This window comes from Chrysemys picta, chromosome 4, assembly GCF_011386835.1.
Source record: "Chrysemys picta bellii isolate R12L10 chromosome 4, ASM1138683v2, whole genome shotgun sequence".
Lineage (NCBI taxonomy): Eukaryota > Metazoa > Chordata > Testudines > Emydidae > Chrysemys > Chrysemys picta.
This window is the reverse complement of record NC_088794.1, coordinates 57,418,793-57,432,864: the sequence shown is the minus strand read 5'-3', so window position 1 is coordinate 57,432,864 and position 14,072 is coordinate 57,418,793. Positions and strand designations below refer to the sequence as shown.

At 61.5% G+C, this 14,072-nt stretch overlaps 1 protein-coding gene across 1 annotated transcript in view; it reads right to left on the bottom strand.

Moving 5' to 3' along the window:
• LOC135983263 (kinesin-like protein KIF21B) overlaps nt 1-14,072 on the bottom strand; it is a 45,294-nt gene that overhangs the window by 24,400 nt on the left and 6,822 nt on the right. The window contains exons 4-17 of the mRNA XM_065594072.1: nt 12,942-13,091; nt 10,876-11,010; nt 10,497-10,652; nt 9,960-10,075; nt 9,022-9,217; nt 7,197-7,386; nt 6,969-7,032; nt 5,536-5,757; nt 4,996-5,071; nt 4,193-4,292; nt 3,528-3,719; nt 2,319-2,518; nt 2,066-2,176; nt 711-779 (exon numbers count right to left, since the gene is read on the bottom strand). Of these exons, the coding sequence (XP_065450144.1) occupies nt 711-779; nt 2,066-2,176; nt 2,319-2,518; nt 3,528-3,719; nt 4,193-4,292; nt 4,996-5,071; nt 5,536-5,757; nt 6,969-7,032; nt 7,197-7,386; nt 9,022-9,217; nt 9,960-10,075; nt 10,497-10,652; nt 10,876-11,010; nt 12,942-13,091 (1,977 nt within the window). The remainder of the gene's footprint in view (nt 1-710; nt 780-2,065; nt 2,177-2,318; nt 2,519-3,527; nt 3,720-4,192; nt 4,293-4,995; nt 5,072-5,535; nt 5,758-6,968; nt 7,033-7,196; nt 7,387-9,021; nt 9,218-9,959; nt 10,076-10,496; nt 10,653-10,875; nt 11,011-12,941; nt 13,092-14,072) is intronic.

Here is a 14,072-nt window from a genome sequence, read left to right as displayed (position 1 = left end):
CAGTGCCTGAGGGCTGGGCCTCCTGGGAACACCCGCAGGGGGCATCGCCCCCCAGCCACCCCAGTGGCAGAGCGACTCCAACGCTTCTCAGGTGGCAAAGTGAGCCTGGGAGCAGCTGAGCACCTTTCAAGAGAGCTGAGCCTATCTGGGCTGGGTGAAGGTCCGGTACCCGTGGATAGCAGTTTCCCACCATGCATCAGGAGGGGCTGGGAAGAGGCTGGGATCGAAGCACCGCACCGTCCCACAAGCTGTACGGGTGCTGGGGCAGGAGGCAGCCTGGACGAGTCACGTGACCAACTCGGCTGCCAGGACCCAGCTCCAGGAAGGAGGGAGGGGGACACAGCCTGTTGTGCACGGTCGCACATGGCATGCAGAGAATTCCTCCTTCGTGACCCCAGAAGATCAGCTGCCCCCGGAGGCAGGCGTTTCCTCCCCCACAATCACTGTCATCTCCTGCCTGGTTACTCCTGGCCATAAAACCACCAGGCTCTGTGGGAAATCCACCCCACCCAGGGCCAGCGCTTTGGGAACAACCCAGCATTGGCGGAGCACAACCCACTGGGACAGCGGAGGGGACTATTCCGTCTGGAGAGGCCCCAGGGCCCTGCACTGTCAACGGCCCGATCCAGGAGCCAGGCCTCAGCGCCCACCCAGTCACAGCCCCACGAGCGGCTCTCCAGACGCCCGCAGGTGCAGGGGCTGGCACTCACCTCCTGGGTTTTCCTTCGCAGCACGATTTCCTGCTGCCGCTTCTGAGACTCCAGCGCCCGGATCTGAAACTGCGCAGGAGAGAAGCCGAGCCTCAGTCGAGTCCTGAGCGGGCATGAGCCGCTAAAGAGGAACCCAGGTTCTGGGGTCATGGCAGCAATGGGGGAAGGGGAGGGGACCCAGGGCTCCCCCACCCCCTTGCCTGGGGCCAGCACATGGCATGTTCTCAGTGCAGGCCATGGGCCAGATTTTGATCTCACCAGCAGCGGTATAAAACCTGGAGCAACTGGGGCTAATCGGGATTTATTCTGCTGTAACCGATGGCAGCACTGTGGCATTTGTACCTGCCCTGAGCAGCAACCAGAGATGCAAGAGGAAGCAATCACCTCCTCTGACCTGGGGAAGGCGGAACCTGCCACCCCACCAGGTGCTGATCTCAAGGGATAGACAGACAGATGGACAGTGGTTGGGAGAGGGGACATGCTGCGCCTTCAGCAGGAGGAGGAGTCCCCAGACAGTCGGTGGGGTGGCTGGTTTCCGCACAGGGTGCTCAGCACGCAGCTCCCCAACCAGGCAGGGTTTTACGCTGTTCTATGCTGCCGGCCCCATTCCTGGCTTGACCTGCAGGCCTTGGCCGGCCAGTGGCCCAACACGGGCTCTGAGAGGAGCGGGCCTGGGGGCCAAGCCGGGCACTGATCCCAGCGGCCAGGCACCCGGAAGAGCTCTAACACACTGTCGAGCAGAGGTAGGGCAGGACTGAACGTGGAATGTTCTTGATGCAGGTGACGGCTGGATTCACATCGCAGCAGCAGCAGTGCAAATCTGGAGCGACTCCGCTAATGTCAATGCAGTTACTCCAGATTTACAACGAGCGTAATAGAGAGTGGAATCCGGTCCTCTGTTGGTGCAGCGCTTGCTCCAGATTTCCCATCGCCTTGCTCAGCCATCCCTGCGGCTCAGCCCCAGCTTTGCAGGGCTCCCCTGCTGCCCCATATCCTGAATGGCCCCACTCCCTGTCTCAGCCCTGCCCCGTCACAGGGGCTCCCCTGCCCCTGCCCCACCCTGCGTCAGGGACTCTGGGTGCAGGCTGGCTCACCCAGGTAACTGCTCACCTGTGCACAGGAGAGGGGACCTGACACATCATGCATTAGCGAGGGCTCTCCAGCACCCTCCCCATCTGGTCCCAAGGAGCCTGGCTTGGGGCATCTCCCCAGGAAAGGCCCAGACCCCTTGGAGAACCCGCACTCCCCACTGCACCCTGGCCAGCCGGTGTGGGAGCTCAGAGCCGAGTGAGGGGCGCAGGCCCCAGCCAGAGCTGCCCTATCTGCAGAGCCCTGGTGAGGAGCTGGGTTCTCACCTCCTGCCTGCGCTGCTCCTTCTTCAGCTGGGCGATCTCCCGATTCCGCTTGGTCTCCACCAGCCGCCTCCGCTGCTGCTGCTCCTCCCGCATCTGCTTCATCAGTGCCACCTGCGGGCCCCCCGACAGCCACACCCAGCATAAGGAGTGTGCACAAGGGGCTGTGCCCATCCACCGTCCCTCCCCAGTTTGAAGAGCTAGCACAAGCAGGCCATGCCCCTCCAGCCCCCTCCTCCTCTGCCCAGCCAGGTACCTTCGCCTTCTTCATCTCTGCCACCTCAGCCTGCAGCTTCTTGAGCTCCCGCTCATAGCGCGACTGGTTCTTGAGCAGGCGAGCATGTTCCTTCTGGGCTGCCTGCAGCTTCTGCAGGTCCCGATTCATCTCCTTCAGCCGCTTCTCGTAGTCCGCCTTGATCTTGTTGGCCTTCTCCTCCGTGTAGCATTCCATGGTGCCTGAAGGGGGTGGCGCAGAGACGCTCAGAGTGCCAGGCTAGGCCAAGCCCATCACGCTCCATCCCACCCAGCTGCCCCCTGGACCCACCAGGCCCCCAGGGAAAGCACCCTCAGTGGGGGGCACTTTAGATTAACTCTTGGCCTCCAGGGACAAGCCTGCCTGGTCCAGCAGCTCAGGAGATGTTCAATGGCCGAGTAGCCCAGACCAGTCATTGCCTGCAAGCCAGAACCATGGGCCTATTTTAGACCAATAACCCCGGTAGCAGAGCAGTGCCAGGCATGTGCCAGGGACCACACCGCTCCAGGGACTGGGTGCACACTGTTCTCCTCCAGGCAGCCATTGCTGTTCAGCCCAGAGGGGGATGCTGCTGAGAGGAGTTTGGTGGGACTCAGCTGGGGGCAGGTGTCTCAATCACTAAAGTCTCAGTTATAGCATCAGCTGCCCCACTCGGGGAAGATGCCCAGGACTGAAAAGCCCTCGAGATGGAGCTCTCTGCATGGGCAGGCTACGCTGCTGCTCCTGCATTGGAGAGCCACAGTTTCCTCACTGGGAGGAAGTCGGGAGCAGCTGGGAGCTTGGCCGCAGATGCCAGATGGTTTTGCCTCTTTGCCTGGCCCAGTCTCGCAAGGGGGCAGAGCTCATTAACGTGTGTCAGAGCTTGGAGCTCCTCCGAGAGAAGGGAATTTCCCTGGACCCTACACCCACTGTCTCCCCACAGGGCTGCACAGCTGGGAGGTCACGGGGTCACCAGGCCCAGCCCTGATCAAGAGGCGGGACAAGTGGCACACAGCCGAGGAGAAGGATTGATCCCAGGAGCTGGGAAGCCAGACACTGAGCAGCCAGCGGGAATCTCTGGGGACCACAAGAGGGACATGGAATGCAGGGGGCAGCAGCCCAGTTTGGGCCTCACTGGGCGCCGGGAGAACCCCAGGGTTTCTCCTGCCAGCGCTGGCTCAGAGGACCCGTGCGGTGGGATGAGCCGGGAGGTGGAGGGGGCACTGCCCGTACTGAGGTTCTGCAGCACCCGGTCCCTCTCCAGCTGGGTGTCGCGGATCTTGTTCTGCAGCAGGATTAGCTTCTCCTCGTACTGGTGCTTGAGGGTCTGCAGGCGCCGCTGGCTGTTCTCCAGCTCCTCAATCAGCTTCTGCTTGATCTCGATCTCGCAGGTCAGGTCGGCCAGATCAGCCTGGAAATTCACCACTAGAGGTGGGGGGAGAGTCAGTCAGCCAGGCAGCCCCCGGGAGGTCAGGAGGAGAGAGCCAGGCAGCCCTGGGCCAGCCTGGAGAGGGGAGGGGCAGTGCCTGGCTCACGGGTCCCCTATGGACTCTGGCATTGCAGAGGAAAGGAGGCAGATGAGGCAGGACTCAGAGGGGATGGCATCTCGCTCCTGCGGTCTTAGCCTTGCCTGGGTACCCAGAGGCGAATGCGGGGGGCTGAGGAGGAAGGGACAGAGCTTGGCAGCCAGGCCTGTGCCACTGAGCACCAGCTGAGCCGGACCACCTTAGCACCCTGACTGGCACCTCGTGCACCTCCAGCCAAGACCTGCCCAGCTCACCCTACAGGCCCACTGCAGCCGCCTCCCGCCTCCCCAAAAGGGGCACAGCCCTGAGTCACTGCAGATATCCCCTGCCCCAGCCTAAGCACAGAACTGGGCGCCGTGCCCTCCGAGTTACCCTTCTCCTCCGCATCGGAGTCCGAGTCCACCAGGCTCTCCTCGCTGCCCGAATCCTCGTCCTCATCCTCACAGCCACTCTCCTCCCGCTCCTCCTCCTCCTGGGAAACAAGCGCAGGGTTAGGGCAGAGATCAGGAGCCTTCGGCCCCTCTCCTATTGTCGCAGGGGCTCAGGCCTCTCCCCATCCGCCACCCCCAGATGTGGGTGAATTAAAGCGATTGCCTCGGAAACCAGTGCCAGGCAGAGGCAGGAGAGAGGACGTTTGACCCGGGGCCAGGGGCAGGGCTGATCCCTGTGTGCAAAGGGAATGGGCCATGTCTGGGGAGCTCCCCCCACCCTCCCCACTGAGATGGCAGCTGAAAATGAAGGACCTGATGAGAACCTCCGGGACGGCTGGGGCAGAGGGGACACGGTTCACGGGACAAAGCCCAGCTGCATGGAAAGGCCTGTGGCTAATTGCCCTGCCCCACCTGTTGCCAGGGTGTCAGATGGCACAGGGCACTGCCAGGGGGCAGAGGGGACTGTCTTACCCGCCATCCTCGGCCATGCCCTGCCCCCACTCTCCACACCTAGGCGGGGCCAAACAGCAGCAGACTGGCTGCCCTATGGGGGGTGGTCATGAACCCTGCCCCTGCCCCCCGGATCCCCTGCGACTACCACAAACAGGCTGGGCTTTGCCCCACCTCCCAGGGTGCGGCAGGACACAGCTGCCCCAAGTGCCGGCGAGGCACAGAGAAGGTCGCTGGCATTCTGGCTAGCAATCGGGCTCCCACCCCCCACTCCACGAGGGAAGCCTCCCTCACCTCCTCGTTCTCGTCCGTCTCCTCCCCGTTCTCCTGCTGCAGCTTTGGCCTCTTCTTAAAGGCCTCCTTCTCCGGGCTGCCAGGAAGAGACGGGATGAACCCCGGTGACAGGGGAGCCCTGGCACACGGTCCCCTTAGACCATACATCCCCAACACCCTCCATCTCAGAGCCCTTCAGGAACCCAGCTTCACTGCCCTCCAGAGAGACGGGCCAGGCAGTGTTACCAGATGGGGAGACTGAGGCACAAGGAGGGGAAGGGACTCACCCAAGGTCAGGTGGCACGTCAGAGGCAGAGCTGAGAAAAGAACCCAGGAGTCCTGATTCTCTGCTGTATGGCTTTGGCTTCCCCTAGGGATGGGGCAGGACAATGTCTGGACCAGCAGGGCTGATGGGGGCTGGAGGGTGCCAGGGCTGGAAGCCAAGGGAGAAGTGGGCATCCCAATAACTATGGTCCTGCCATAATAATGAAGAGCCAGGGGTGGGAGCACCCACAACAGCCCCCCTCCCCGCTCTGTTCCCAGCAAGGAGTTGGCCATCACCTCTTCCTCCGCTGCTTGGTCTCCTTCTTCAGCCGCTCCAGGTCCTGCTTGGCCCGCCGGAGGACTTCAGTGGCCTCTGCCTCCATGGAGACCACGGGGCTGCTGAGCGCCCCCAGGCCTGGGCCTGGAGACGAGCCCAGGGAGTACGGGGGCCTGGAGGAGACCCGCGACAGACTCCGGCGGAGCGACTCGTTCATGGCTTCGCTCTCCAAGAGCTTTGTCCTGGAGATCGGAGGGGCTTTTGGCTACGAGATCTGCTGCCCTGGGCAGATGTCCAAACACCCCAGGGGAAAATACACCCCCTGCCCGCCAACCTCTAAGGAGGGGTGACCGGGAGAGTGTGTTTCTGGAACCTAAACTGCCCTCGCTCAGCTCGGTCAAAGGGGCTCAGGGCTCTGCTCCCGGGGAGGGGTGCTGCAGAAGGACATCGCAGGGAAGGAAAGCTGGCATGGCCACCACTAACCATCTGCATGCCTCTCGTGGGAGCAAAGAGTCACAGCAGATGCCACTTCACGGATTTAGTGCCTTCACTTAGATGGCAATGCAGCCCAGGCCACGTCACAAAGGCCCCAGGGCTTCCCACCAGGTCTGAACGCTAACGGGAGAGAAGCAACCCTATGGCCGACAGCCAGTTCTCAACAGCCACGGTGATACGCTGACATGGCAGCCTAAGGGTTAATCTTCAGCAGCGGCTGCGCTAGACATGGTGGGGAACCTCTGTTTTCTAGCATTACGGACGGGGGTCTGGATCCTCAGCGGGAGGGGCGTAAATCGGCATTGCTCCAGGGACCCCAGTGGGACAACGCTGATTTTACACCAGCTGAGAATCTGGCCCAGAACGAGCAAGGGGATTCCTGTCTCCAGGGTTGTCAGTTTCTCCAGCACGAAATCCACATTTATGAGCAGCACTAGCTATCAGACTGCATTTCAATGTACCCCTGGGAGGCATTTAAGTCTGGATCAGCCAAGGCTCCAGAGAAAGCTTGGGAGCACAAGGGCCGGACAGGATGCCCTACAGGATGGAGACATTTCCATCTCGAATGTGGGCTTTTATTTATATTTCAGCAGCACCGAGAGAGACGGGATCGAGTCCCTGTTGTGCCAGGTGCTGCACACACCCGTGAGACGGGCGCTGCCCCAAAGCACCGACAATCTAAATGGTCGCATCAGACCAAAGGCAAGAGAGGGGGAAGTGACTTGCCCGAGGTCATTGGCAGAGCTGCGATGCCAGCCTACTATTTGAACCCAGTGCCCGCGGCACCAGTCACCCAGCCGGGAGCGGCAGAGCCAGAGAGGGAATCTGGGCCTCCAGAGCCCCAGGTCAGCAGCCCCCCCCCGCTAGCCCGCACTGCCTCTTTGCAGGTCCTCTCAAGCTGCACGCGATACGCGGCCCCCCCAGATGGGCGGAAGGAGAGAACGTGACCCACACCCACCTGAGCTCCTCGATCTCCCGGATGTAGTTCTGAATCAGGGCGCCGATGGCCTCGTTGCCATCACCTGGAGGGACAGAATTAGGATCACGGACTAGATCAGAAACACCTAGCAGCTGGGCTGCCACTCAGCTGCCCTTGGACCTGAGCTCTGGGGTGGCTGTAATTTTTGTGGGACCGATCCTCATGCCCCACCTCGCATACACGTTCTCCGGAGATGCCCATCCTCACCTGCCTTAGCCAGTATCAAATTAGCCTCCTGGCTCATCAGGTGGGTGACCCGGCTGTTGATGGCATCAATGGCCTCCTGCATGGCCTTCACCCTCATGCGCAAGGTGGTGTTCTCCTTCTGGAGCATGGCGTTCTCCTGGAACAAGTCACTGTAGCCCTCGGCGCCGTCCTCCCCGATCACACGCTTGCCCTGCGGGGAGAGGAGAAAGGGAGATGCAGAGAGGGCAAAGCCACAGAGTCCATCAGCCCTGGCGGAACCCAGCCGGCCACGCGCTCAATGGTGCCACACTGAGAAAGATGGGTAGGGTAACCCGACGTCCCGTTTCGGCTGGGACAAGTCCTTTTTTTAAGCCATGTCCCGGGCGTCCTGACTCTTTTTTTGGCGAAAGTGGGCATTTGTCTCCAAGGGCAAACGGGACAAACACCCAGTTTTGTCAAGGTAGTGGGGTGCAGAGGAACGTGGGGGAGGCGAGCAGCCCCATGCAGTGGGGGAGAGGCCGGGATCCAGCGGGGGGGCAGGCAGGGCTCGGGTGAGCAGTGACGCTGGCCCCAGCCTTTGGGAAATAGTCGGCCTATCCCGTATGTGCTTTGCTGCTCGCCCCAGCCCTGTCTACCCTCTACATAGGGAGGGGGGCTCGCGTGAGCGGCTCAGGCCAGCCCCACATGGGGGGAGGGACTCAGGCGAGTGGCTCGAGGCAGCCCCGTGGGGGGTGCGGAGGAGGAGGGGCTCAGGCCAGCCCCACGGGGTGTTCTGTTTTCCCTTTGGGAAATATGGTCACCTTAAAGATGGGTCACAGCAAGAGGAGCAGGGAAAAGGCAGAGACTCAAAAAATGGCAGGCGTGCCCGTGGGAAGGCAGAAACAGGGAGCAGCTGACATGCTGTAAGTGCCTTTTACTCAGGTAAGGTACTGATCTGAGCCCCATGATGGCAGGAGCTGAGCACCTCCCAGTTTAATGCATTTACCCTCATGCACCCCCAGGGGGCAGGGCAGTGCTCTGACCCCGGCTGGGCAGATGGGGATTGAGGCCCTGAGGCTAAGGGAGTTGCCCAAGGTCACACGGGGAGTCTGTGGCAGAGCAAGGACTTGACCACAGGGCTCCCAAGTCCCAGGCCAGTGCCATGACCACTGGGCCATCCTTCCTCTCGGGCTGGGGAGATACATGACTCAGCTCAATAGCAACCTCTGGCTGCCTAAGGGCTGGTGCTCCTGGGAAACCAGTCCAGCCAAGCTCAGCATGAAGCAGGATGTCGGATATGCCGCACAGGACAGGGATATAAAGCAGGAGGTGCCTTCCCAGCTCCGAAAGATACCCTGAAGCCTTCTCCCTGTTCAGACATGACATACAGCCCTTTAACAGCCTACCTCGCCATAGTCCCTTGCATCCTACCCACAAACTACAGCACCACTGAAACACAGTCATCTCTGGGGTGGAGCCCAGTGCCACAGCATACACTGCACCCAGGAGGGCATGGAGCTGGCCAAGGCCAGCAGAGGAGTAGCTGTACACACAGCATGGGGCCAGATCTGTGCAGGGGAGGCAGGAATACTTTCCCCATGCCATTCGAGGTGGTGTTGCTGCAGCTGGGATTTGAACCTGTGACGGCAAGGAGTCCAGGTCATACCCAGGCTTTGTACATGCAAGTAGGTCTCCCTCTAGCAGCCAGCCCCAGCAACCACAACAGCCTGCCACAAACTCAGTTAGTGGAGTTACTCCATTAGCCCAAGCGGCAGGGGCCGGCGTGGAAGGTCCTGGGTTCGATCCTCGCTGGTGACCCGAGTGGGCCGTACACACACGAGGCTTCACCTGCTCAGCCGCCCCTTACCGCCTTGTACTCCATGAGCTCCATCTGGAGGCGGGCGATCTCGGCCCGCAGGGCGCTGATCTGCTGGCTGGTTTTGTCCTGGTTCACCACCACCTTGTTCTTGATGTTGCGAGCCCGGTTGGTGTACTTGAGCGTGTTTAAGGTCTCCATGAAGTCCCGGTCAGAGGGGCTGATGCAGGCGATCATGATGGTTTGGCTAGGGAGGACGGAGAGCCAACGGGGTCAGCTGGAGCTGCCATCAAACAATGCAGCACCTGGGCCACGTCAGATCAGCCACTTCCAACACTGGCACATGGGTGCCTATTGGCAGCTCCAGCCACAACCCCCTTTGGCCTTTATTTACTTTATAAACGGGGCGTTGGCCCCTTCCACCCTGGGCCGGCACAGGCTGGGAGTGTGGCTCAGGCAGCAGCCTGCTTTGCGCTGGCAAAGAGAACCCTGGGTGGCCTCCCCTGCTCATTACAAAGTGGTGTTCAGGGAGTCGCCACCCCGGGCAGCCCATGGCAGGGCATTCGGGGCATCACTGAGACAGGAAGGGGGAGGGATTAGAGCAATCCCGTGCTGGGAAACTCAGCTGCCAAGTCCCAGATCACGAAGGGCTCAGACGCATTTTGCAAGAGCTAATTCCACGAAAGCTGCCTAATTGCGTCTGGGGCCCAGGACCAAGAGAGCCGAGATAATTACCTTCGAAAAGTCACCATGGAAACTCCACCGGACCCTCAGCAACGCACCACCCCAGGAAACCCACACGGCACTTCAGGTCCATCCCTGAGCCCGACCGGCCCTCCTGTTACTCAGAAATCCCCCACCCGCCTCAGGCGACACTCCCAGGGTGCAGACCCAGCGAGGGCACAGCTCTTCCATTCTGGGTCACACACACCCAGCTGAAGCTGACACCCGCTGGGTGACCCCACGCCCTGGCTCAGGGTGCCTGTTACCTGTTCCCCCCAAGGGAGTCCTGGAGGAGCCGGGTCAGTTTGGAGTCTCGGTAGGGTACGTGCACCGCTTTCTTGCTCTGGTCTCCAAGGGCGCTTATGACGTTTCCCAATGCCAGCTGCCAACAAAAAATGGAAGGGACTAAGTTTTCCCCCCGTGCTGGGGAGAGCCCCTCCCTGTAGAAAACAAAGCTCAGGGTGATCAGAGCCACCTCTTTCCAGGGAGCGGGGGGGCTCTGGACCAATGCACTAGCAGCCAGTCAGTGCAGCTATACCAGCCAGCCAGTGTGCAGCCCCTCTCCTGCCTCCACGTTATTCCAGAGCCCCCAGACCCAGGAATCTACCCCTACTGGGGACAGTGCTGGGTAGCGCAGCTAGTGGTCCCATCCCTCACCACCGAGTCCACCGCGCGACCCCTAGTGGTGACCCATGGTGGTTCAGTCTGGGAGCTAGTGAGCCAGGCAGGGTCTGTCTGTGTCCAGCAGCCCCTTTATATCCACTGCAGCCTGTCCCAGTCTCCTCTGCCCGCTAAGAGCCTACCAGGCCGCAGTTGATGGAGATGCCCTCCTTGGCTCTCTCGCCCGTAGCTCCCGTCCGCTTCAGCCTCTCCGAGCCAGCCAGGTCGACGAAGTGGAACTTGGCGGTGAGGGTCTCGTACTCGCTGGTGGCCTGGGATCCCTCTGGAAGGCCGGTCACCTGGCAAGCAGACACGCTGCAGCGTCAGTGCCTCCCGCAGGGGAACAGGGCTTTATCCCTCTGCTAAGATAGATCCCAACCCGCCCCCTCGCAGAGCATCCCGCTGCGGCTCCGCTGTCAACCAGCACGTGGCAGGGAGATGTAGGAACTAGCCTGACAGCGGCTCACGTCTGCCGTGCTGTGCGGCGAAGGGCGCTCCCCTGTCCCTCTCGCGCAGTCTCACCAGGTCGGGCTGGGCACAGACTCGCATTTGGCACAGGTGGATGGTGAAGATGGCGTGGGAGCGGGAGCTCTGGACATTCATCTGGGTGCTGGCGGTTGTGCGGGACAGAGCTCCCTGCTTCAGGCACTGGATCAGCTGCAACAACAAGGAAAGGGTTCCAAGAAATTTCCACCCCAGCCTGCTGGGAGGGGGGGAGATGCCAGAGTGGGGAAGGCCCCCTAGGTCAATGTGCCATAGTCACCCTGGGATGGGGGCCGCCGAGCCCCTGCATGGCATGCAGGCTCTCCTGCCGAGCCATCCAGGCCTGGGTGCCAGGGCCCCGCGGTGGGAGATCCCTGCCCAGTGGCCACAGAGAACAAGGGAGCAGGCACTGCAGGGAGACCCTGGAACAGCCCCGCTCACGAGTTACCAGGAAAGCCAAACCCCAGGCAAGAGGCCAGGGCAGAGGCTAACTCAGAGTCTGTGTGCTCGGAGAAGGGATTGGGAACCCATCCGTGCACAGCCATGGCGAGTAACGTGACACTCTACAGACTGAGGCCCTGGTGTGCTAGGTGCTGTACAAACGCTGAGAGACCACCCCAGCCCCAGCCCCACGCAGCTGACAGAGAAGGGACTTGCAAAGGTTACGCCGCAGCAAGTGGCCCGGTGGGTAACAACCCAACTCTCCCAGGGCCCAGCCCAGAGTCCTAAGCACTGATCCATGCTGCCCCCCGTGCTCTCTGCTGCACACGAAGTGTCCAGGGGCAGCAGAGGAGGCATTTGACCTCCAGGTCCTGAGGGTCGTTTCTACTATCCCCAATGGCTGGGAGACATTCCCACTCACAGACAACGCACGGGGCAAGGGCTTCTCCAGGACCAACCCCCTCCATGCGCTTGTGCCAGGAGATACCCGCTTGAGGCAGCAGTAGAGACGCGTCCCGGCTTCACGTGCTCACAGTCCTGCCTTTGGGCCTGACTCGTCTCCCCCGGGACCAGAGCCTCCTGCAGCGACGCGTGGTTAACTAACGTCTCGTACTGCGTGCTAGGCGAGCGCTTCCCTCACCCTGGCGCTACAGGATGGGGGCTGCATTCCCACCCCCCCTTCGCCCCAGGACGCTGCTCCCATGGGAGACAGGTACCACGTGCCAACGACACAAGGGGGCATGGGAGGGCTGGGCATAGAGCCCAGACACCTGCCCTCGGGTAGCAGGGGATGAGCACATGGGCACTGAGGATGCCAGTGGGATGGCTCTCGCTAGGCCCTGCACCATATGGCACAGAGGGCAGAAGCGGGGGCCTGGAGAGAAGGAAGGATCCAAGCACACAGATTGAAGGGGTGGGGAGTGAATAATAGAATATCAGGGTTGGAAGGGACCTCAGGAGGTCATCTAGTCCAACCCCCTGCTCAAAGCAGGACCAATCCCCAGAAAGATTTTTACCCCAGTTTCCTAAATGACTCCCTCAAGGATTGAACTCACAACCCTGGGATTAGCAGGCCAATGCTCAAACCACTGAGCTATCCCTCCCCTCTGTGGACTTGCTAGGAGACAGTTAACTCTGTCCAAGCTGGGCTCCCTTCTTGCTGCAAGGGGGGCTGCTGAATGTGGGCAAGAGGAGAAGGCTGGGATCAGCAGGGGGACAATTCTCCTTCGAGGGGGGGGGGGCTAGTAGAGCAGTTTGGGGGGGGCGGGAGGGAAAATCCATTCACAGTCCATCCCCCTCCGCAACTCCAGACCAGCTTTGGGACCAGGGGCACAGTTGTACCGCGAAGCCGCCACAGGAAAATCTAAAGCGCTCGGCATCCTGGTGCAGTGCCCTGATGCCACCCAGGGGCGCATCAGCCGGGCACATGTCAATGCCACACCCTGAGTGTGTCTGTCCCAGGGCGGCAGCAGCCAGAGCCTCGGAGAGCTGGCTAGGAGAGCTTCTGCCCTGGGGCTGGGGCACGCTAGCACCTGACTCCCCTTGTTGTCACTGGGGGCTCTGCCCCTCACAGCACCCGGCCCCTCCATTGTGCCCCTGCCCGCTCTCCGGCGATCCAGAGCAGCCGACCCCCCCGCAGCAGCCAGGTCCCGGGCGTCGCCCACCTCATCCTGGGAGCTGATGAGGCGGGAGGTGACGCCTGTGGTGTAGATGCTGCCGCTGGCATCCTCATGGATTTTGATGTTGGACTTGCGGTGGCGGGAGTCAGGGTCTCGGGCACTGTCGAACAGGTCCAGGATCTCCTCGTTGTAGAGCTGTGGGGGAGGGAGACAGGGCAGCGGGTTACTGGGCGGCACAAGGCTTGCTGCAGAGCCTGGCACGGGGCTTCACAACTTACCTCCCGCCACTGCGGGGTGCACAGGGGCCGTGCTCAGACCCCTGGGACCTCCTGGCTCACTCCAGGTAACCCAACCTCCCCCATATGCCTCCTGGGTCGTCCCCCTACCTCTCCTCCAGGTACTCCCAACCTCCCCCCAATGCCTCTTGGGTCCCCCCCTCCTCAAGGCCTCCCCTCCCCAGCACACGCAGAGCAGCACAGTGCCAGCGTGCTGTCCCAATGATCCCTAGCTAAGGGCACAGACTGGAGCAGTGAGTTCCCCAAGGCCATGCACCAAACCAGTGGCAGAACCAGGAATAGAAAGAACCCAGGCATCCTAGCTCTGGGCCATGCCCACTAGGCCTTGCTCTCTCCTTAAAAGCTCTCAGAGAGCAGACAGGAGGCCGAGGAGCCAGCTCACCGCACTTGGCGTTCCCCCCATCGCCATGTCCGTCAGTCACCCAGCACTGTCCGTACGTCTGGGGACCCTGCTGTCCCCCTAGTTATCTGGGACTAGAGTCCAAGCAGGGTAATTATCCAGAGCCCAGCAAGTCAGTCCTGGCCCGGGTGGGCGGGGGGATGTCGTCACTGACAGATTGACCTGCCCCAGTGGAGAAAGGGGCTAATTAGGGCTCCGAGCCGGGAGGTCCCCAAAGGCAGGGAAGCCAGAGCCAATTCTGCACCTTGCCCTGGATTAGCTTTGCAAGCAAGCCGTGTATTGCCAGCCCAGCTACTGCTCCCCTGCCGGGAGCGGGTGCAGCATGGAAGGGGCAAGCACTGAGCAGAAGGCGGCGGCGGAGGAGAAATGGATTTAGTGCCGGTGGCTAGTCGGGGGAAGGGGCAAGAACAGAAGGGCAGGTGCATTGAGCCCAGCCCAGTCACTACAGGGCAGGAGAACGGGTGGGCTCAGAGGGAGCCC